This window comes from Megalobrama amblycephala, linkage group LG2, assembly GCF_018812025.1.
Source record: "Megalobrama amblycephala isolate DHTTF-2021 linkage group LG2, ASM1881202v1, whole genome shotgun sequence".
NCBI lineage: Eukaryota > Metazoa > Chordata > Actinopteri > Cypriniformes > Xenocyprididae > Megalobrama > Megalobrama amblycephala.
This window is the reverse complement of record NC_063045.1, coordinates 29,071,860-29,096,535: the sequence shown is the minus strand read 5'-3', so window position 1 is coordinate 29,096,535 and position 24,676 is coordinate 29,071,860. Positions and strand designations below refer to the sequence as shown.

The 24,676-nt window shown below is 39.1% G+C and overlaps 1 protein-coding gene across 3 annotated transcripts in view; it reads right to left on the bottom strand.

Annotated features, from left to right (window-relative positions):
* Positions 1-6,418: 6,418 nt before the first annotated feature.
* LOC125254714 (lisH domain-containing protein ARMC9) overlaps positions 6,419-24,676 on the bottom strand; it is a 41,584-nt gene continuing 23,326 nt past the window's right edge. For 2 of the 3 annotated variants that reach the window (XM_048169475.1, XM_048169485.1), the window contains 5 exons: positions 24,367-24,476; positions 19,593-19,729; positions 17,555-17,663; positions 15,927-16,108; positions 6,419-7,069 (listed from right to left, as the gene is read on the bottom strand). In XM_048169475.1, the coding sequence (XP_048025432.1) occupies positions 7,047-7,069; positions 15,927-16,108; positions 17,555-17,663; positions 19,593-19,729; positions 24,367-24,476 (561 nt within the window). In that variant the 3' untranslated portion in view covers positions 6,419-7,046. Of the gene's footprint in view, positions 7,070-15,926; positions 16,109-17,060; positions 17,401-17,554; positions 17,664-19,592; positions 19,730-24,366; positions 24,477-24,676 lie in introns of those variants that run through there. The other variant, XM_048169493.1, reaches the window with a different exon arrangement.

Sequence of the window (24,676 nt, the reverse complement as noted above, 5' to 3'; positions counted from 1 at the left end):
ATGTCATAGTTTTACTCCGCCGGGGATAGCTTCTAGAGTTCTGGAGTTGAGGTGGATCACCCTGCCGCTGTGACAACACCACCCCAACTCCAGTGGATGAGGCGTCGACTTCAACAACGAATAGGAGATCCGGATTGGGGTGTATCAGAATCGGAGTGGTGAGGAAAGCTTCCTGGAGCTGATGGAAGGCTTCTTGGGCAGATGGAGTCCAGGACAGAGACTTGGGCCAGCCCTTAAGGAGCGATGCGAGTGGTGCACTGAGGAGACTGTAATTGTGGATGAAGCAACGGTAGAAATTGGCAAACCCAAGGAAGTGATGGCATCAACAAGGCCTGATGGAGGTATTCCCGGAAAACCTCATTCATATAACTCTGAAACATGGAGGGTGAGTTGGACAGGCCATATGGTATGGTGGGCAGAGGAGTTACAGTGGGGTTTTTAAGTAAGCATGCAGAAAATCGTTGGGCCACATGGATGGTTTTCTGAATGAGATTTTCCAGCCCCAAAGAATCATCGTAATCTACCATTAATTGTTTGACGTGAATTGAGACCATGATGAAAGGCAGTGATGAGTGCCATTTCGTTCCAGCTACTAGCAGCCATTAAAGTAGGAAACCGGAGGGCATACATACTCACTGACTCATCACCTTGACGTAAGCTGTAAAGTTGGTCGTTTACCGAAAGATCAGCAGTACTTTGTCCGAAAACTTCCCGGAAGTGACTGAAGAAGGCTGTGATGGTAGATGTTATGGGGGCATTGGATTCCCATAGGGATTGAGCCCACTGTATTGCTCGGCCTAAGAGAAGAGAGATTACGAACGCCACCCGAAAAGTTGAGACTGTGCTTCGAGGTAGAGCGAACATTGCAGGAGGAACCCACTGCAATCCTCCACCGCACCGGAGAATGTCACTGGTCGGGCCATGGGACTGACAGAGGCAGCGGGAGAAGCAGCGGGTGCTGGGTGAAGGAGTGACTGACGAACGGCATGCACAAGATCTGCTGGGACTGTTGGTGAAGTGCTTGTGGGTGACGATTGGAGTGAGGTTCGACGAATGGATCTGTAGACCGATCCCCATCAGAAACCGTGGTGCTCTGCATGAGGTCTGGTCTTCTGTTAGAACACAGACGGAGGCAGACAGGCAAGTGTAAAACAGGTTGTTTATTAGAAACAGAGGCATGGAAACTGGCAGACGGTGAATGCAGGTGAGTATTTGCACAAGCACTTTGGAACAGTCATTTAGCTGGAGTAGTAATAGAGGAATGTCTCTTTGCAGGAACAGAATCCCCAAGGGAAGATGAACAGACAAAGGAAGATGAGAGGAAGGGGATCGGGATGGCTCAGGTAAGTAGTTCAGGTCCGAATGACAAGACCAGACAATGAAGTGCAGGGAGTGTGAGTCTTTATAGTGTGTCTGATGATGTGCAGGTGCTGGTGATTAGAATTCAGGAGACTGTGAACGAGTGGTTGGAGCGTGTAGATCTGGTGACATTGTGTTGGTGTTAGTAGGTGCTGGCTGTGACTCTGTGACAAATATTTAATTGATGAGTGGTCAATACAATATATGATTTTACAACAAAATTTAACATATTGACAAAATGATAACTGCAAATTCATGTTTCTCTGCCTGGAGTCCAGTTGTTTCTGTGAACTGCAGCGATCCATTTGCTTCTGTTTTCTTTAGCTTTCGGCAATCTGTAAAAATATACCTCAGATTTCTTTTCAAATCTATTTGTACAGTGAATCGCAAAGCTCTATCCTGTTTTGAATACATTTTGTTTGTTTTTAGTGGCATTCACGCTCAGTGTTGGAGGTAATGCATTACAAGTAACTTGAGTTATGTAATCAAATGACTTATTTCAAGTAACTAGTAAAGTAACACATTACTTTTCCAATTTACAACAAAATATCTGTTACTTTTTAAAATAAGTAACGCAAGTTACTTTGTTTTCACATTTATTGACTGACAGCTCTCCTGTCCCCATGTTGAGAGATATAAAGTGCAGAGATGTTGTGTGCGCTGTGTGAACATGATGGTTATTGTAATTCTAGACTAAATGTGAACATGCATTTACTCATCTCACTTGCATGAAAACATTTAGTATTCCACAAAATGAATAAAGGGTGACATGCAAACTCTGAATTTTACGCAAACCTGTAACAATTATATATATATAATTACACAAATATACTTTATGTATTTAATCTCACTTTATTAACCAATGTCTTTGCTGCTGACCTTTGATGATCCATTTCAACCATACTAATAGGCAAAAATTACTTTAGAATAGATTTAGAAATAAGAGTGTTGAACTTTCTTCTCCTGTCTCCTATTCTTAATCCAGAATGGCAGCACATCTGAAAGGTTTATTTGAGCTGTGCCCTCTACTGAACAGGCGTAAATATGCATTTCCTTCAGCCTGAGGCTTGTTTGTTTCACTTCTGGTGTGAAAGGGCCTGTACATTGGACAAAAATAGAACTTTTTTTGTTGTTATTAAAAAAATAAACAAACAAGCAAGCCCAGCCCAGGTGAGAAAAAGTAACGCAAAGTAATGTAACACATTACTTTTCATAAAAAGTAACTAAATAATGCAATTAATTACTTTTTTAGAGAGTAATGCAATATTGTAATGCATTACTTTCTCCAACACCGTTCACGCTGAAAACCAATGCTGCCACTCAGTCTTTTTGACACTCAGTGGGCGTAACCACAGTCACTCCGGCCGATGGTGATGTCACGTGCATACCCTCTATTCATAAGCTGCCATTTCGCACCATACGTTTCTAAACCCTGGGTTAACGTCGTTATTTGTAGTGTCAGTGCCACTGGTTGGACAAACGCTGCATGCGATATGTTTACGTAAAGGCACTGGGCATTGTGAATCCTCATTCTATATTGCCGACTGTACTATCAAGTTTATCCTGAATGGACTTTGCGGACTATAAAGCTAAGAATGAAACGATTTCTTCTTCACTCCAATTGTCACGATTTTTGTCACCATTTGACATTGTTTCACATCTAACTCTGACAGTACTGTTTATACTGTTAGGGACCCTTGTTACCAGATATGTTGAATAAAGACCCGGAGTCAAAGTTTTTAAAAAAATAAATTGAAGAAAAATTTAATGAAGAATAGTTTGCAGTTTCATCAGCAGAAGCCAGCTTCAAGTCTCACAAGGAGTTCGTAGGCCGCTCTGCCTACATTCACATTTCCACAACAATTATGCTCTAACAGAATCAACTAACTATGTCATTACTTCAGGTTGAATGATTCTAATTGGCTAAGAAAAATAGACAAGATTAGAAATTTTCCACACATGGACAGATAGTAAGAAGCATATCTCCCTTCGTCGCGGTGATGACGAGGGGGACCCTGGATTTAGGTACCGGATGTCCTTTTGGGGTCATGATGTGGCGTCTGCTGGTCTCAAGCAGAATGCCAGTTGTCCAGTACAAAGGGACCTGCACAAAACTCTTAGCACACATACACAGATACACATGATTCACAGCTTCTTCAAGGCTGAAGTTGATCTGAGCTCTGCTCTGAGCAGCAAACTTTCCCCAAAACATACTGATAACATGTTCTTTTCTCTTAGTGAGAGGTACAGAGGAAAATAGACGCTTTAACATACATTGAAGAAGTCATTCAAATATTTTAACAGAAATATAAATGTTGATTAATAACTTAAAAGATATATATTGAAGCGGCAGTGGATTCCAGAATCCACCCCTTCAATACAACCTGCTGTGTTTCCTTCACTATCCAAAACACATGTTGACGGTTACTAAGCATCTAGTAATAACATTTTAACACCTCACTATACAAGTTTGGCACCACAATGCGGGGTTAACACCGCAAAAGTGAAGCTAAGAAAAGTGAGAAAAGTTCCTTTACCAGGGGTTAAAAGGGGTTTAGAACCATGATAACCAGGTACTGAGTGCATTCTTAGTATAACACTTTTTTGAAAGATAAACTGTCATTAATAAATGTTTTACATAAATGTTCTGAACTAAAGGTTGAAGGATTCAGCTGCTTCGTTTTTCAAGCTTTCATCAGTATGGTTGTCACAATGCCAAGGCCTGCAGGAAATCTGCAAATGTAAGGTACAACACAGCTGAGGATTCAGATGTTTGGTACTCCATCATGCCGAGCTCAGCTTGAGTCATAAAAACATGTCCATAGAGCTTGTCCCCTGTGGACAAGTCTAACCTCACTAGGAATTCTGTTCCAAAGAGCACAGCGTTCCATAAGCAGGACAGTTTCCGCTAAAAGGACACTGCCATACTTTTGACATCTCCTGATCTAGTAACTCTGCAATTTCTTTGGGATCTGCTAAGACAAGCCCAGTTTCATCCATCATTAACAAATAACTTTTCTTTGGACTTCCTCATTCCCAAGAGGCCGCAGATCAGATTTGACAATAAAATCTGTTGGGCACACTCATCTGCCAAGAGCTGGTGGCAAAGGAGGTGTTGTTTTAGGGGACAGAAAAATAGGGACTTATGGACCAAATATGGTCCACTTTCAGGTCAAAGGTGGGGTGGGGGGTGCAGGAAAAATCCCACTGAAGCACAGGATGCACATGGACAGACCATGTCAACTATAGCAGGAAATGGGGGGAGAACAAAAGGAAGAAAGGATTGTGGGATGCAGCTGAAGTGAGATTAAATAATTCCTGTTTTTCAGTGCTGTTTTTGCATCCCATTTTGGTAGTGCACCATGCAGGAAGCTGGAGAAACAGTGCTGTCGTCAGAACTGAGTTTATGTGTTGATGGTTAGATAGCAAAGCACCGCCAAATAAAACACATTAGTCACTTTAGTTAATGGTTGCCAAACCATGTCAAAATTATTGGCCCATGTCAAAAAAAGAGCCCACACTAAAGCCTGTAGATGTTGTTCAGTAAGTCAAACTGATTTTTACATGTTTTACAATGAGTTTTACACACACTCACATTTACTTCATTGTCATTGTAGACCTTTGATGCTACTCAAACAAGCCAGTTATTATTAGTACATTAATCTCTTCTAGAGAACTGTGCTTAACATACCTTTTATTCAAATCAGGTACTTTTGTAACTCACACTTCACAGACAAAAAAGGTAACTCAACATGTAGAATTAGAGAACAAAAGGCAGAGAGAGGATTAATGAACCCAAAATAGAAGCATAGTGCTGTTGTGCTTTATGATTTGTGCAGATGTTCAGACCAACTGGTGAAAGACTTGACACACCGTAGGACTTCTCATCTTCTGCCAGTTTTGATCAAAATGAAAAATGGAAACACAAACAACAACAACAAGAAAACTGTCTGGTAGGAACATTTCACACAACATTATGAATATAAAATAAGCCTTTTTGCCTTAAATATCTTTAAATTATATAAAATGCACAGTCAAAAGTCTTTTTTAAACCTAATAATACAAGTAAGTAGAGGTAGTACCGGGTTGGATCCCATTTTGCCTCAATTCTACATGGCATAGATTCAACAAGGTGCTGGAAATATTTCTCAGAGATTTTGGTCCATATTGACATGATAGCATCATGCAGTTGCTGCAAATTTGTCGGCTGCACATCCATGATGCAAAACTCCCGTTCCACCACATCCCAAAGCTGCTCTAATGGATTGAGATCTGGTGACTGTGGAGGACATTTGAGTATAGGGAAGTCATTGTCATGTTCAAGAAACCAGTTAGGGATGATTTGAGCTTTGTGACATGGTGTGTTATCGTGCTAGAAATAGCCATCAGAGGATGGTACACTGTGGTCATAAACAGTACAGGGTCAGCAACAATTCTCAGGTAGGCTGTGGCATAAAAACAATGCTCAATTGGTACTAAGGATCCTGAAAATATCCCTCACAACATTATACCACCAGTGGCCTGAACCACTAATACAAGGCCAAATTCTGACCCTACCATCTGAATGTCGCAGCAGAAATCTCAGAGACTCATCATGCCATCATCACGTATGGTCGTCCGCTGGAAGCTAGTTATTTGAATTTATAAAGTTTTAAATATGGACATTTTTCTAACAAAAATGCATCAGTTCACTTCATAAAACCTCTATTAATCCCCTGGAGTCATATGGATTACTTTTTTATGGATGGATGCATTATTTTTGGCTTCAAAACACAGCCCCCCTTTCACAACCATTATAAACCTTGGAGGACTAAGGATATTTTTAAATTGTGTTCGTCTGAAAGAAGATTATCATATACACCTAGGATGGCTTGATGGTGAGTAAATCATGTGATAATTTTCATTTTTTGGTGAACTATCCCTTTAAATCACCTTTCTTCCGATAATATTGACAATTTCTGCATGCCTAAATGCATCGAGGGATTGGCTGATTAGATATTTGTGTTAACGAGCAGCTGAATACACACACACACACTATGTAATATGAGACAACAGCACATTTTTATATAAAAGTTATTATATTTAATGTGCAAAAATATTCACACTAACTTCAAAACATTTTAACACACAAAGCAAAATTTAAAATAGCCAAATACAGATCCAAACATCAATCCAGTAGTTCAAAGTTACCTGTGTTAGTTTCCTCCATCAAGTCTATTTTATACAGCACAATCATGCAAAACAAACTACAAACGAATATGACACTATGACTCTCCAGGCTAGCTGAAACAGGGTGACATACAAAGCTGCAATAATAAAACAAAATCTAATCACATATGCGATACAGCGAAAACAATTAACAAGGACTGAAAACACCTTCATTTTTCTATGTTTTTAAATACATCTGCTTCCTCTGAGTGAGGGTGGTCGAGGTTCAAGAGTAACAAAGCCGGAGTCGAGCACCAGGCGTTTGGAAGGTTGCAGGATAATGAAAGTACTTGTTTTGATGATTGCTGAAGTGTGTTGTGTTACAGGTGCACTCTGTGGCAGGGGCTGAAAGGCCCTCAGGAGCCACAATCCTCAGCTTTGTTTCACAGGCCCACAGCCTGATAAGAAAATTGGATGCTGTTACAGGAAGCTGGATGCTCCTCTGGCGATAGGCTTCTGCTGCTGAAAGCTTCCCTTTTTCACTTTCTATTTGACTGGCTGCCTGGAAGGTGAAAAGGTGGTGTGGAATATAATAAACGTGTGTTTAGAACTGGTTTAGTCACTTTAATTTGTGGATAATGCATTAATTTGTAATTTGTTATCCCTTTAAATCATATTATTTCAGATCATAAGAATAAGAACATAATTAGTCAGACACTACTGTAAAAGATGATTAAATTTCTAGATAAACCCCTAGACAGACCTATGAAGAGATAAATCATCATCATATTTCAGACAGTTCAAATGTCAGATACATAATACGATTCTTTCATACTATGGCACATGCACAAAAGCATAGTATCAGGCGCATAGTATCAAGTATCATAGTACAACATGCATAAGAAATATCAAAAAGTAAAAATAACAAATAAGAAATTACATTTTCCATAAAGAAAAATTGTTTAGGTATTTTTTAAATTGTGAAAATATTTAACCAAAAATTCTCCTTATTTTCAATTTATTTAAATCATTATAAATTCAACAAGTACTAAAAAAAGTACTACAAATGTCACATGCATTTTGACCCTTACATAAACATAGGTAGTAAAAATTTGATGAAACAATGAAAGCTTGAAGCACTACTTCAAGACAGAAAGAAAAACATTTTTTCCCCTCCTGAAGTTAAACTATTTTGAAGTTTATTTTATTGTCTAATGAATGCTATTGAATGCTACATCAATGCAATGTCTTTGAATTATTTTTTATCTGGGGGCTTTTCTTAATAAATATTGATACCTGTGGGGTCACCGTGATTTTGTCAAGTAAGACATGTTCCTGGATCAACATATTTTGTTGATCCTGGAACAACAATCCAATCAACCAATCAAATTTGAGGGACAAGTTCACAGTTTATGTCAAGTTTAGGCTTGCAACCAGGGTTAGGTGCTTCTACATCAATGTTATTCACCTATCTTTCCCCTCTGATTTTAGGGATAATTTATGGGTAGGATTAGGTTTAGGGGTAGGAATAGGGTTAAGACTAAATTTTCAGACTGGAATGTTGTTCCAGGGTCAACAAAATATGTTGATCCAGGAACATGACTTACTTGGCAAAATCACCGTGACCGATACATGTGACCTACTGCAATTAATTCCTTGGCATTTCATGTAATTAATTTGATTTAAAAAGCCCTAATTTTAAGACAAAATGTTCACCTTTAAAGGGATAGTTCACCCAAAAATGAAAATTCTGTCATCATTCATTCGTCATCAAGTTGTTCCAAACCTGTATAAGTTTCTTTGCTCTGCTGTACACAAAGGAAGATATTTGGAAGGAAGTTTGTAACCAGGCCGCTTTGGGGCACCATTGACTTCCATAGTAGGGAAAAAAATAAAAAATACTATGGAAGTCAATGGTGCCCCAGAACTGTTCAGTAAACCACATTCTTCAAAATATATTCATTTGTGTTCAACAGAACAAATAAATTTATACAATTTTGGAACAACCTGAGGGCGAGTGAATGATGACATAATTTTCATTTCTGGGTGAACTATCCCTTTAACCCACTGATCTCACATTGGCTAATGGTGTATTCTTAGTTCAATAGCCACATTTCCTGTGGTCTTAACTGTTCAGATTGTGGTCAGAACACACACACAGATCACATTTTCCTATTTGCAATATTACGATCAGTGAGATAACAAGATGGAGCACTTAACAGAAAGTAAACATAATGTGGAGCTTTGACCATGTGTGCATTATAGAGGATAACTGATTTTCCAGTAATGCAACAGGCAGGAAGGAGTTGCCACCAAATACAATATGGGCAAGTCTAATTTCATTTCATTTCTGAAAGACAGACCTCACAGTGGAATGGATATAAGATGTTTGATATGGCCTGATTAAAAAAAAAAAAAGAAGAAGAAGAAAAAAAAAGTATGTATTAGAAACAGTTGGAAAGAAATAGTGAAAGGACAGGAATAGAATGAAAGAAGAGAAAAACTAAGAAAATATATGAAGTAAATGTGATCAAATAAATCAGTGAATTAATGAAAATCCTGGTTTCATTGTCTGATCACAATAGTGTCCGTAACTGGTAACAGTTTTACAGTGCCTTTGTTACACGTTACATGTACTTACTCTAGTAATAACAGTAAATTAAGCATCATTGCATGCAACTAACCCTAAACCAAACCCTATTCCTAATTATACAGTAAGTACATGTTGTTAATTAATGTTACTCAGTAATTAAATGTACAGTATAGTTACACTTTAACAAGGACACCTTAAAAAAAAACTTTATACAGAAATAATCCATGCATTTACAGTAATAGAGTAAATTATGACACTATAATGTCAAGACAGGATGACTTTTTCATTAAGTTAATTCAGCAGTAACTTGCGCGTAACCTAAAGCTATGCGTAACTGGTTCATTTAACAAAAACAACTCAGAAAACCTTAGCAACCACACAACAATGTCCTGGCAACTACCCACAACAATTTAGCGACCAACTAATAACCTTGTAAACATCTAGCAATAAGCCAGAACACCTTAGCAACACCATAGCAACCACCCATAACACCATATCAATCCTTACCCAGAATGCTGTAGCAAACACATTCTATTATATAAACACATTCTACTATAGCAAACACCTTAGCAATCACTCAAAACACTCTAGCAACAACCCAGAGCATCCAATCATTCAGAATGCCATAACAACTTGAACACCCTAGCAACCACCCAGACACTCTTTTACTAATCCTGAATGTCCTAGCAACAACCCAGAACACCATAGCTGTGTCCAAAATTGCGTACTGAGTAGGTACTATATTTGAATTTAAATTTACTTCACGACCGCTGAAAAAGTATGTTTACATATTATGAATGTGTGTAGTATGAATGAATTCAGACGTACTACATTCACCATGTTGTTACTGTCACATGACCTACCGGCGTCAGTTACGTCCCTTCAACTCCATTCACAAATTCTCTCCTGTGGCCTCATGGGATAGTAAAGTGTCCATTGTATGCACACTTCAGAATCTCACCGGAAGTAGTAAAGTCATCTGGGTACTTTTTGCCTACTGTTTTTCGAATACTATGAATTCAGACATACTACTCTGTTCGCATACCGTTTTTCGCCTACTATATAGTAGAGAAGTATTCTATTTTGGATGCCTGAATGTCCTAGCAATAACCCAGAACACCTAAGCAACCACACCGGACACACCAAACGGCCAAACAAAACACCTAAAAACATACTATTAATCACACAGAATGCCCTAGAAACCACATACCAACAACCCAAACACCTAGCAACCACCCAGAACACACTATCAATCACCCAGTTCCCTTTTGATACTTCACTCGTACTGCGTATGGGGAAAAGCTCCTTTTTCCTCCGTGCTGAAGCCTTTTTCAATAGTGCAGTGTAACTGCACGTCCATTGGTTCAATCATGAAAATTTTTGAACCAATGGCGGTGCGGTGAAGCTGCGCGAGCCTATGGCGATGCAGCGTGCCAAAAAGCCCGCCAAAACGGGCAGGGCTTATGGCTATATAAGCGGGCATTTCGCCATAGGATTTCAGATCTCTCTCCTTCAGCGATAACTTCTCTTCGCTGGAATCCTGCTGAACGCCTTTGCCGCTTGGAACGAGCTCTCTCCGCTGTCTAAGAGGCACTGCAGAGGACCAGCTGAGACTGCCGACTGCAGCAGCGCCGGCACCCTCGCAGACTGCCGCTCTCGAGCCGCCCGCTTCCCGCTTCCGGCCGCCTCTCAGTGAGTCTCCTGCCGCCATCCGGCGATTCTAAAAGCAGCATATTTCCGCGGTTTTCACGCCGCTGCTGAAAGAGCATTTCCAGCGGTTCTCACCGCTCTAAAAGAGCCCCAGAAACGCTGTTTTCACGGCGACGGCGTTGTTACAAATGCCGCGCCACAGTTGTGCACCTGCAGAGCCCCTCTGCAGGATGATGATGACCACGGTGAGTGCGTCACCTGCCTGGGTAAGCCCCATGCAGAGGTGGCGCTCACCGAGACTTCATGCCCGCACTGCTAGTGCATGAGTCTTGCCTCTTTGCGCTCGCGGATCGCTTTCTTCAGTGAAAGCGGTCCCACCCCTCGCGCCCTCCTGTTTTCTTCCTCCCGGCTAGGAAGAGACAGCAGGGTAGAGGGGTCCAGCGCCCGGACTTGGGAGAGCTTACGCCAGCCCAGCGCCCGCGTGCCTCTCCCTCTCCAATGAGAGAGCCGTCCCCCATCCTGTTTTCCCGCCCAGAGCAGCGTCCCTCGGCTGAAGCGAGCGACCTCGTCTCTTTTGGCGGATCAGAGGACGAGCCGCTTAATGACTCCATGTCTCTCGCGGCATCTGAAACGGAGGAATGGGCCGGCGACTCTGAAGACCCCGCCCACCTGCCGTCTCTGGAGCCCATCGACGCTAGGCCAGGGATGGACGCCAAGCTTTTCCGTGTCCTCTCCAAGGCCGTTGAGGAACTCGACCTCGAGTGGGCTCCGCCAGAAGAGCCGACGCGCAGCAGGCTGGACGAGTGGTATCTGCCGGGACGTCGTCAGACCCCCCGCCAGCGCTTCACTCTCTTCTTTCCTGAAGTACACGACGAGCTGACAAAGTCCTACTCGGCCCGCCTACGCACTTCTTCACCTGCAGCTCTCACTTCAGTGGACGGCTCTTAAGAGAAGGGCTATGAGCGAATGCCACCGCTGGACGCCGTCAAAGTGGGTCTTGGGGATTATAAATCACGGCTACTCACTGCAGTTCGCCCGAAGACCCCCGCTCTTCCACGGTGTGGTTCCCACTTCAGTAAATCCGGATGCTGCTCATGTCCTCCGCACCGAAGTGATGACTCTTAAGGAAAGCAGCCATAGAAATTGTTCCCCTTTCAGAGAGCGAATCGGGTTTTCAGCCATTACTTCCTCGTCCCCAAGAAAGATGCCGGTCTCAGACCCATTTAGACCTCAGACATCTGAACCGCTCCCTCATGAGACGGAAGTTCAGATTGTTAACGTTGAAGCAGATCCTTGCCCAGATTTGTACCGAGGACTGGTTCTTCTTGCTGGATCTGAAAGATGCTTACTTTCACATCCAGATAGCCCCCCATCACAGGCGATCTTGAGATTCGCCTTCGAGGGAGTGGCTTATCAATACACGGTCCTTCCCTTTGGGCTGTCCCTAGCTCCTTGCACATTTACGAAGTGCATGAACGCGGCGCTTTCCCCTCTGAGACAGATGGGAATCCAGTTTTTTAATTATCTCGACGATTGGCTCATATTGGCCCAATCTCGAACCAAGCTAGAACATCACAGATCCCTGCTCCTCAGCCACTTACAGTGCCTAGGACTCAGGGTCAATTTTGCCAAGAGCTCACTGCTCCCCAGCCAACGCATCACTTTCCTGGGTGCAGTTTTCGACTCAGTCCGCATGAGGGCTGAGGGGGCATTGAGGACCTACATTGAGCGGTCAAAGCCATTCCGGCAATCTGACCAACTCTTTGTCTGCTTTAGCGGCCGCATCAAAGGGTCTCCGGTCTCAAAGCAACGTCTCTCGCGTTGGATAGTCGACGCAATAGCTCTGTTACTCCTCTATGGGCCTTAACTGCCCCATAGGAGTAAGAGCACATTCCACTAGAGGGATGGCCTCTTCGTGGGCCTTGTCTAGTGGTGTCTCTCTCAAAGAAATCTGCGAGGCGGCCGGCTGGTCCTCGCCATCCACTTTTGTCAAATTCTATAATTTGGACATCCCGACCTTTCATGCTCGGGTCCTCTCTGTATGATACGATGGCCTCTGTGAAGCTCCGTCATCATGCCACTGTTAGGGAGTGTCTCCCTCTACCAGTGTAACTAGGGTTCGACGGCCCTTGGCCCTCTCACTTATCCACTGGGCCCCTAGGCACCCAAGATAAGTACAGTCGTTCCCTGCCGTGGCATGGTGCGGTTGAATTCGTTCCCCATACGCAGTACAAGTGAAGTATCGAAAGGGAACGTGCTCGGTTACGAACGGTAGCAACCACCCAGAACACTCTATCAATCACCCAGAATGACCTAGCAACCACATAGCCATGGCCAAGAAGGCTTTGAGATTTAGTACATTTACTTCAGGAGGAAGACACATTTATGTTTCCAAATTGCAAGTCACTAGATAAAAGTGTTAATGTATTTATGTTACTTATACTTAGTACTTATGTTACTAAGAATATCTTGCTAAACCAAGAACCGTTCACTTTCATCAGCTAATTAAAATAAACATTAATGCACATATAAAGATGTCTTTGTCAGTCTCCAAGACACACTATCCTTTGACGTCATTAAACACTCAGCTGTTCTGCAGCTGTTGTTCATACTGCTTGACATCTGTTCCAATAAAAACAAGAACAAACGACTGAATGAGAGAGTAAACAAATAAAGACACGTTAAAGTGTTCCCTTATCTCAAGTTCAATATCTCCATATTTACATTTCATAGTAATCTCTCTTTTTTTCTAATATAATCTTCATTAACTTTACTTAAAATCTGCATTTCACTCTATTATTTGCTGTTCATGATTTTACTTTAATTCATCACTTCAAGTAAAAAACTGAGCTTAAATGGTTAAACAACTTCCGTAACCTAAGCTGAAATCAAACACTCTGGGAAAACCGGTTAACCTAAACTACAAGATTTCTGTTAAACTTGTTCCTTTCATTGTTTAAATGTGATTTCTATGGGGATCAAGTACATGGAGAAACATGTTTATGAAGAACAGAATGAGAAACAAACAATACCTAAAAAAAAGAGGTTTGGCTATCAGACAAAGAGGAACTTCAGAGTGCATATTTTCTGTTTGTACATTTTTAAGTGAATTTTGTGTAAACTTTGTGTACCACAAAATTAACTAAAAAAATAGAATTACAAAACAAAATAATTAATTAGTATTAAAATAATACAAAAAAATACAAATACAAAAATATTAAAAAAATACATACCCGATTCCAAAAAAGTTGGGACACTGTACAAATTATGAATAAAAACAGAATGCAATGATGTGGAAGTTACAAATTTCATTTTTTTATTCAGAATACAACATAGATGACATATCAAATGTTTAAAATGTATCATTTTAAGGGAAAAATAAGTTGATTTTAAATTTCATGGCATCAACACATCTCAAAAAAGTTGGGACAAGGCCATGTTTACCACTGTGTGGCATCCCCTCTTCTTTTTATAACAGTCTGCAAATGTCTGGGGACTGAGGAGACAAGTTGCTCAAGTTTAGGAATAGGAATGTTGTCCCATTCTTGTCTAATACAGGCTTCTAGTTGCTCACCTGTCTTAGGTCTTCTTTGTCGCATCTTCCTCTTTATGGTGTGCAAATGTTTTCTATGGGTGAAAGATCTGGACTGCAGGCTGGCCATTTCAGTACCCGGATCCTTCTTCTACGCAGCCATGATGTTGTAATTGATGCAGTATGTGGTCTGGCATTGTCATGTTGGAAAATGCAAGGTCTTCCCTGAAAGAGATGATGTCTGGATGGGAGCATATGTTGTTCTAGAACTTAGATATATTTTCAGCATTGATGGTGCCTTTCCAGATGTGTAAGCTGCCCATGCCACACGCACTCATGCAACCCCATACCATCAGAGATGCAGGCTTCTGAACTGAGCGCTGATAACAACTTGGGTTGTCCTTGTCCTCTTTAGTCCGGATGACATGGCGTCCCAGTTTTCCAAAAATGTTTTCTGGAAGTATTCCTGAGCCCATGTTGTGATTTCCATTACAGTAGCATTCCTGTATGTAATGCTGTGCCGTCTAAGGGCCCGAAGATCACGGGCATCCAGTATGGTTTTCTGGCCTTTACCCTTACGCACAGAGATTGTTCCAGATTCTCTGAATCTTTGGATGATATTATGCACTGTAGATGATGATGTCCATGATCCCCAGTGATGCTGCCAATTGACCTAATAAGTTGCAAATTGGTCCTCCAGCTGTTCCTTATATGTACATTTAACTTTTCTGGCCTCTTATTGCTACCTGTCCCAACTTTTTTGGAATGTGTAGCTCTCATGAAATCCAAAATGAGCCAATATTTGGCATGACATTTCAAAATGTCTCACTTTCAACATTTGATATGTTATCTATATTCTATTGTGAATAAAATATAAGTTTATGAGATTTGTAAATTATTGCATTCCTTTTTTATTCACAATTTGTACAGTGTCCCAAATTTTTTGGAATCGGGTTTGTATTTTATAAAATTAAATTAATGAAATATGTTACCACATTTAAAAAATATATATATGTTTAGCTTGTTTTAAGTATTAATCATTTATATATTGTTAAGGCCAGTTACTGTATTGCATTTATTTAGCATCTAAAAATACAGTTAATTAAAAATTAATTAAAAACTTAAGTCATTAAATGTAATTAAAAAGTTTGTGTAAAAACCTTTAAATTAATTAACGAATCATTTCTCATATGCATTTTTTTCCCTAGTTAGTTCTCAAAAGTACTAAAGGAATCGTTAATGCACTAAGGAATTAAGGAAAACAGTTAATGCACCTGTTAAGGAATTACAGAGTAATCTGAACCGGAACTGTTAACAACACTCTTTGACCATAGTAAAATCACTGTAAGGAATGGCCTGTCATTGGTGTATTTGCTATACATTAAGAGCTCACAATGATGATACACAGCATATGGTAAACATGAGAGTAAAAGTATATAATAAGGGTGTGTGTACTTGTACTGCACACACACAAAATTTCAAGCACCCATCAGATTTACATTAAAAGGGATTCGCAGGGATAGTTTTCAAACATGGGTGGGATTGATGTCTGATCCTATAGATAAGATAAATACACACAAGTTTTGTTTGAGAGACCATTTTGAGAGTATCGGTTTTGTTGGGAAAGTTGAGTGAATGACTTACTCTGTTGGCTGGGCCGCCCACTGGAGCCCCCTACCGAACCGGGCCTGCTGCCGCTCTGCTGGGGCTCGCTGTTGGAGAACTGGGGGGCCAGCGGGGGCAGACGAGACCTGCCAGCACTGCCTGCGTCACTATCAGGGGTGCGAGGAATCTTTGGCCGGCTTGCAAAGCCCACGGTGTGGCCACTAGATAGAAGACAATGAAAGAGATACCACTAAGTTTACATTTACAATTTGCCTTTGTCCAGTGCTGCTCAGAGTGACTAGCAGACTCATTTGAATCTATTTGCATTTGCTTCTCAATCAAATGTATCTAGCTGAGGGATTTTTACTGTAAAACAAGACAAAACTTCCTAGCAAGAATATGCTTTTTAAGAGATCTTTTCTTTTGTATAAGAAGGTTTCGTTCAAAATACAGAAATAGCATTTTAGCTTAGCATAAAGCTAAATGTTCATGACAATTTAAACAAGTTAAACTATTTCCAATAGTGAAAATTTGCTTCAACAACCCACTGAGTGTAAACACCAACTTTAACTGATCATTTGTTGATTCTTTTCATCTTTTCACAAAATCTATTATTTGTAGCTTTCTATACGATGCTATAGGATGAAAACCCTCCAATGTGACTGAATTACAACAATCCTGCAAAGATGAGTGGGACAAAATTCCTCCACAGCGCTCTAACAGACTCATTGCAAATTATCGCAAATGCTTGATTGCAGTTGTTGCTGCTAAGGGTGGCCCAACCAGTTATTAGGTTTAGGAGACAAGCACTTTTTCACACAGGGCCATGTGGGTTTGGATTTTGTTTTCCCTTCATAATAAAAACTTTCATTTAAAAACTGCATGTTGTGTTTACTTGTGTTATCTTTGATTCATATTTAAATTTGTTTGATGATCTGAAACATTAAAGTGTGACAAACATGCAAAAAAATAAAAAATTAGGAAGGGGGCAAGCACTTTTTCACACTACTGTAGTTCTAAAACTCTTTCTAAATTCTTTCTAAATTTTCACACCACAACTATAAGAGAAACGATATTGTTGGAATCACTTTCGGAACTTTTTTTTTTTTTTTCCAGCTGATGAACGATAAAAACATTGACAGCCAATCAGAATCCATCCTGCTTTCAGAGCCTGAGCATTTAAAGCGGCAGAGGACAAAACTGCAGTGCATTCTTAGAATGCTGGATGTTGGATGTATAGCTTTTTACAAGAGAATGTGGTGCACGTGTGTTCAAAGGGTCATTACATACACAGGTCTCCAGAACTCAGTTAGGACAGGGATTTGGGAAGGAAGGTACCTGAATAAGCCCTTTGTTTAGCAGTTGTTGGATTCTCAAGACAAAGTCTGTCCTGTGGCAATGCAGACTCAAGGTTCGATGCCTCACTCCCACCCCAAATTCCTTAGGTCTCTCTCTAGCTCGCTGCCTTCCAGAGCTGAGTTACAGCCTGTGACATGCTTGATAACACTGGATCCTGTGGACCTTTACATTTTAGATATGCCATGCCACAGCGAGCATGGAATGTCACACCCGGATCCCTAAACGTCTTGTTAATGTATAACTGTTGTGGAAAGTCCCAAGATGGGTAATGTTGGTCTAATAATATACTGAATGGGCAGCAAACTCACCTGTATGATTGGCCATTGGTGTTATTCTGGCCTGGCGGAGGCACACGTCTTTCCGGGGACCCCGTGAGCCCCGATTCCACAGAGGAACGCCAGCATTCTGAATCGGTGGCTGATTGGAGAAACACTAGAAGATGTCACACACACACCTCACATGCGGCTGACATCATTAACACACACGTGCCACAGTGAAGGACTTGAGAGCTGTTCACTTTCACAAGGAAATGCAAAGTGGTCTAGGAGAGATGTGCTATATGGTTCCTGTTCATAAGAAAATTGAATAGGAATAATTGCTAGCAGAGAAAGTCAGTGAGAAATAAATGAAACAGGTGTCCCATAATTTTGATGACATAATATAACTGCTGCTAAGACAAATGCTAAAAAAAAGTGCCATGACAGGAAACTAAGAGATGGGGTTATCATAGAAACAATGAGAAGCTGATTTTATGTATCTTTTTATATAACCGTATGGTATTTTTGGTGTTTATAGCTGCAAAAAGCTTTGAACATGGCTCATCCAATCAGATTATAGAACCAGAACCATACATTTTATGGTGCTTTCCACAAATAAGGTACAAATTGACATCAGAGGACTTTTTTAAAAGCAAGGAACAAATCCCATATATTGGCCACAATTGCAAAGTTCAAGCATTCAACCAAAGTTACCAAAGTTACAATGATAAAACTTTGGTAACAGGGATGAATGTTTGTTCATCAACCCTGTTTTCAAAGTTATTAAACATTCAACCCTGTTACAAAAGTTATTTAAACAGTTAATTCAACCCTGTTACCAAAGTTATTAAAATGACTACGATAAGTGATAAGTTATAAGTGACCAAACATTCAACCATTACCAAAGTAATAAAAACTATGAAACACTCTGTTTTCAGCCCTGTTTTTATACTGATCAAAGATCAAATACTCAATCCTGTTACTAAAGTTATCAAAATGATCAATTGTCTTTAAATTATTTTAATTACAAATTTATCAACAACTACCAACTAAAACTTGGTTCAAAACTAGCTAGTGCAATTTATATTTTAATTAAGGCTAAATTGACATCATAATTAATGTTAAATCTGCTACTCTGTTACTAGTTTGAGCATTTGTACTATTTTTTTAAAATTATAAATACATTTTTTTTAATGTTCTTCTTCTTATTATTATTATTATGAATCATTTACTTTTTATATATATTGTTTATATATATTTATATATTATATATATATTTTATATATATATAATTGTTAATGAAAAAAAAAAAAAAAAAAAAAATATATATATATATATATATATATATATATATATATATATATATATATATATTTTTATATTATTTATTTTTTTTTTTTTTATTTTTTTTTTCATTAACAATTATAATCACCCAAATCAAGGACTTAAACTTTATTTAGACTGTCCAAACAGGGAACAGGGTTAAAAAAAATAAAATAAAATTGCAAACCTGATACAAACAAATATATAAATATACAAATACAATACTGAAACAAATAAAATAATAATAATAAACACCTCTTGAGGTGAATAAACTAAATTTTCTACCTACATTTACACTCCTACATATGTTTCAGAGGGAACCATTCAAAAATGACAGCACATGCACGAATGAAGCATATCTGGTTTTGCCTAATATCGTGTTTAGATGATAGTGTTCTGAGACAAACCCTCGCCTGCAGCCACTGAAAGCCACATCAAAGTGATTCCATTAGGCTGTGCATTTGGAACGCAAGCGAGAGGTCCATGAAGGCACAGTCCAGACTAAGGGCCTCGGAAATTAAATCATTTCAGAGAAACGTTGAATATTTATTATATATGGAACTGTGATCTCATCCTTCTGAAAGGTTACAAAACAGTAACATTTTTATTTTTCGGAGAATAAAAAAGATTTTTTTTATTCAGAGAATAGAAAAGATAAAAAAGACATTACAAAAAGCTCAACTTTGAGGTGAATGAAAAAAGTAAATCAATGAGAAAAATTGCTGGGATACATATGTAAATATTTGTCAGTCGACGGCACACGTACCCAGTGTTTGGTGGATGGATTCAGCAGTGCTGGGCCGACTGCCGGTGCGAGTAGGTGGGCGGGAACTAAAGTGAGAATGGGCGGGGCTATCTTCACTTCTCAGTCGGGTAACGGGGTAGACTCCATCGCCACCAGATCTGAATAGGCAACGACACATACCCACATGTACAAATAAATATTAACATGTCCAACATGCCAGTGTGAGTAGATAAAATCTAATTCCGACATTGTGAAAATTTGCGATTGCTAATGAGAGACAAGCGTGACACATGACTCGTGAGCAATGGAGCTTTTTTTATGCTGCAGATGACCACTTCCACTTCTTCCAGTCATGTGTATGTGGGGTAACGCAGCACTGTTTTAACGTATTAGATACATTTGTGTTTTTAAAGTTGTTATAGTGCTACTCTGCGTTTGCTCGCTGGCTACTATGAGGCACTGCAGTAAGCTAGATCGATATTAGTCATGTTAAAACATGGTACTCGTAGTAAATCAAGAAAACAAGATTTAAACAAGACTTACTAGGTTGAGCTATATAACCTGATTAGTTTTCTGTTGATTAATGTATCCAAACAGTTGCTCACCTGTCTAATAAAACACATAGGCCTGGTTTCACAAACATGGCTTAGACTAAGCCAGGATTAAGCCTTAGTTCATTTAGGGCATTTAAGTATCTTTTAAATGTGCCCTAGAAAAAAACATTACTGGTGTGCATCTTGAGACAAAACAATGGCACTGACATATTTTAAGATATGTCAGTGCAAGTTGCTTTCAGTTAAAGCAGCTCAAACATGAATTTAAGGGTGAGTTCACACTTGTCATGTTTGGTTCGATTAAAACGAACCCTGGTGCGATTGCTCTGTTAGTGGGGTTCATTTGAACATATGTGAACGCTGCCATCTGAACCCTGGTGCGCACCAAACAAGCATCGTATCCAGGCTACACGCACACAACAAGCGCATTTATCTTAGCACACAGCATTGTTTTGGATGCTCGGTAAGTTCCGTCTCAAAAAAAGCAATACGTCATAACATCCGACCAATCAGGTTGTGAATGTTTCCCTTATGCCTTTAGGTTCGGTATCTTTGGTTCAGTGATAAAATTGCCAATGTGAATGCTAATCGGACCAGGACTAAATCTTTTTTTTTTTCTTTTTTGGTCCGGACCAAATGACCCAAACGAACTGAACTACAAGTGTGAACACACCCTTATTCTGGGACTAGCTTAAACCTTGTCTGTGAAACCAGGGAATAATATATTAAAGAGTCTTTGGAGTTTCCATGGTTGCTACAAAACCGGTGTAACGCGGGTATGTCATTGATAGGTGACGCACAGACATGGTCCGTGTCCTGGATAAAATTGCTTATTTCTCTGGATTTAAACATTCTTGGAAACATTTGGGATAATTACACAAGTCAACAAAATATATAACACTGTTCTAGTGGTTTTGGGATATTTTAATCCAAAAATCTTACATATTGTGCTTTTAACAGTAATTTGATTATTGTTCTGTGCAACAATATGATTGTCACGTAAGTCTCCGTTTTGAATTTTACGTACTTCCAAAATTTTATTTAAAAATGATAGGTAAGTTAATATGTTTATACCATGTATTGTTTGCATATATTGGTGCTAATAAATTAAAATATAGTAGTCAACATTTGAAATGGATCAAAAAACTTAATCAAAGTTGTCCTAAGAAGGTGATGAATGGTTTTGATCCACTTCAAATGTTGACTACTGTAATTAAATACACGGCGGTCAAAAATTTGGAAAAAATTAAGATTTTAATGTTTTTGATTTTAAGATTTTAAAATCTCTTCTGCTTACCAAGGCTGAATTTATTTGATCAAAAATACTGTAATATTTTGAAATATTATTACAATTTAAAATGTTAAATGTTTAAATGTAATTTATTCCTGTACTCAAAGCTGAATTTCCAGCATCAATACTCCAGTCCTCAGTGTCACATGATCATTCAGAAATCATTCTTAAAGGATTAGTTCACTTTAAAATGAAAATGACCCCATGATTTACTCACCCTCAAGACATCCTAGGTATATGAGTTTCTTCTTTCAGACGAATACAATCTGAGTTATATTAATAATCACCCTGATGCTCCTAAGCTTTATAAATGGCAGTGAAAGACAACCACCTGTTTGAAGCTCAAAAAAAGTCCATCCATCCATCCATCGTACTCCACATGTCACGTCAATTACGCTTGTTTTTGTAAGTTGAATACGTAAGGTGTAGGATGTAGTGCAAGCGTTGTGAACTGCGAGAGGCGTTACACTTTCTTTGTAAATTGAATATGGAAGGCGGTCTGGTGGAAGCTAGTTATTTTACTTTATAACTTGTTAAATATGGATATTTTTTCTTATACAAACACTGTTTCAGAAAGCCTTTATTAACCCCCCGGATCCATGTGGAGTATGTTTATGATTGATGGATGCACTTTTTTGAGCTTCAAACAGGTGGTTTCCGTGCACTGCCATTATAAATCTTAGAAGCATCAGGGTGATTATTAATATAACTCAGTTTGTATTCGTCTGAAAGAAGAAAGTCATATACACATAGGATGGCTTGAGGGTGAGTAAATCATGGGGTAATTTTCATTTTAAAGTGAACTAATCCTTTAACTTGGTCTACCCCAAACGTCCTTTGGAGATGGTAGTATATTATCTTAAAACACGCTCTGAAATTCTTGCCCATTAAAGAGCATAAATACAATGTTGAGTTCTTTCATTCATACCATTTCAACACAGCAAGGTCAAAACATTAACAGTCACGCAACCAATTGTCCGTAGTTGTTCCAATCACTGATCCATATGCTTCAGTAGAAACAATGAGGATATATCCAACTGAGGATGGAGTCTTGTATATCCTGCTTGCATATTAACATTATTTGACTTAAGGGCAGAACTATTGACTTCTCTTTACTGACGACAAAGCCAGAGATGAATATAGACACACTTGCCCTTCTGCTGTAAGCGAGAGTCACTTTGTTTGAGGTACAATCATCTCAAATTAAGCTGAACTATTAGATGCCTCCAATGATAACACTTTCAGTTGAAAAATAAAAAATAAACAATTCGTGGTTACTGTGCCGACAAGGAAGCAAACTAGTACACATGTACTTATTAAAGTAACACGACATTCACAGGAACAATATATGTGTTTGCTTTAAAATATAACACATAATTTCAGAGTTTGTAAAATTTCTAAGTTTTGTGACAGAGAGAGGGAAATTTCTGAATGATTCAAATGTTAATATGTGTAAAATGTGAAAAAAAGATGACTTAAAGAGATAGTTCACCCAAAAATGAAAATTCTGTCATTATTTACTCACCCTCCAAACCTGTATGAATTTATTTGTTCTGCTGAAGACAAATTAATATATTTGGAAGAATGTCAGAAATCAAACAGATCTCGCCCCCCATTGACTATCATAGTAATAAAAATAAATACTATGGCAGTCAAGGTGGATGAGATTTTTCTGGTTACTAAGCACATTTACATGCACACTAGTAAGCTGAGAACTAAGAAATATCAGCTTATTAAAATAACCAGTTTTCCCCCGTTTACATGCAAAACAGTTAACTGACAACGCAAGTAAACCACGTTTACATGACTTTATTAATAAATTGGTTTATTTCCTTGTAGTGACATCAAAAATAATAATTTGCGTATCTAATGTATTCCATACGTTATGTCAGTTTTGATGTTAAATAAAGCTTGCAACATGTCAGCGTGAAACTTACGGCTCATATATTATTCTCTCATGCAGTTACAGAAGCAGCGTTTTTACTAACCCCACTTCTACTTCTGCACGAGAGATGAGAACAAATTTTTTCAATTTTCTGGGTCTTGAAAGAGCCTGAATTTGCGATAGATTTCCTTCTTCCTTTTCTTGCAAAACAATCGCTCGGTCTTGATGCGTTTAAATCTGCACTATGGATGCGTTTCTGTCACGTATCACACATGCACATGACAGAAAGCAGGTTAATGCATTTTCATGCTGGGCGAAAAGAGCCAAAAAACTACCTGCTCCGACCGGTTTATGCTTAAGCTGTTTATGACCTTACTCAGATAAAAGAAAACGGGTTACCGCGTTTACATGACCACGTTCGTGGTTGGCTTATTAAGCATAATCGGCTTAAGAACGTGCATGTAAACGCACTCACTGACATTCTTCCAAATATCTTCATTTTTGGGTGAACTATCCCTTTAACAGTTTCCTTAAGGGTCTTGCTATGGTGTGCATCTACAATCATATATCATTCCAATGTGTTAACCAATGTGAAATTGCTTTTAAGTAATGGTAGACTAATTTTATTGATCAAAGACGACATTAAAGTCACAAACTTGTGTACATGTGTACTGCATAAAAAATGTCAGAGGGGCTGAATAGAAACCAAATTCACTCTCTGACTGTACTAGGTGCCACTTATAGAAAAGAAAAATACCAGAGTTAATGCACAACATCTGACACATTTCTGCTATTCACTGTCTTAGCAAAATATTGTTCGGGTATTGTTTATTTCGTTTACGTAACAGCAACAGTTCTGGGCATGTGATCAAAAGAGTAAATCTTATTAGTTGGCCAGAAGACAAATTAGAACAACTCTCAGTAACCCATTTTGTTGCATTGACGGAATGTGAATGTTTGCGGTGGTCTGAACAGACGCATTAAAATCTGTTGAATCAAATTAATGTTTATCGCAGCAAATATATTTGTCTTGTTATGAACAGGCATTCAGAATGAGGTTCTTACATGGAGTTTTTGTGAGAACTGGGCGTAACCGGCCGCTGGAGGGGCTCGTCTATGCTGCGAGATGATGGAGGATATGATCTTCTCTTCATCTTCACCATGTTGGTCATTATCTACAAAGCACCAAAGAGACAGAATACAGCTGATATATCTCAAACATAAATCACAAAATATCACAGTTTCTCAATGAATAATGTACATCTTCCAATCAATAGATTTTGAAAGTGACAAAACGGGAACAAATACTGGCCATTTACATTGCCTGGCTGAGATATCAGTCTACAACTTAGATGCATCCGAGACGCATGATAAT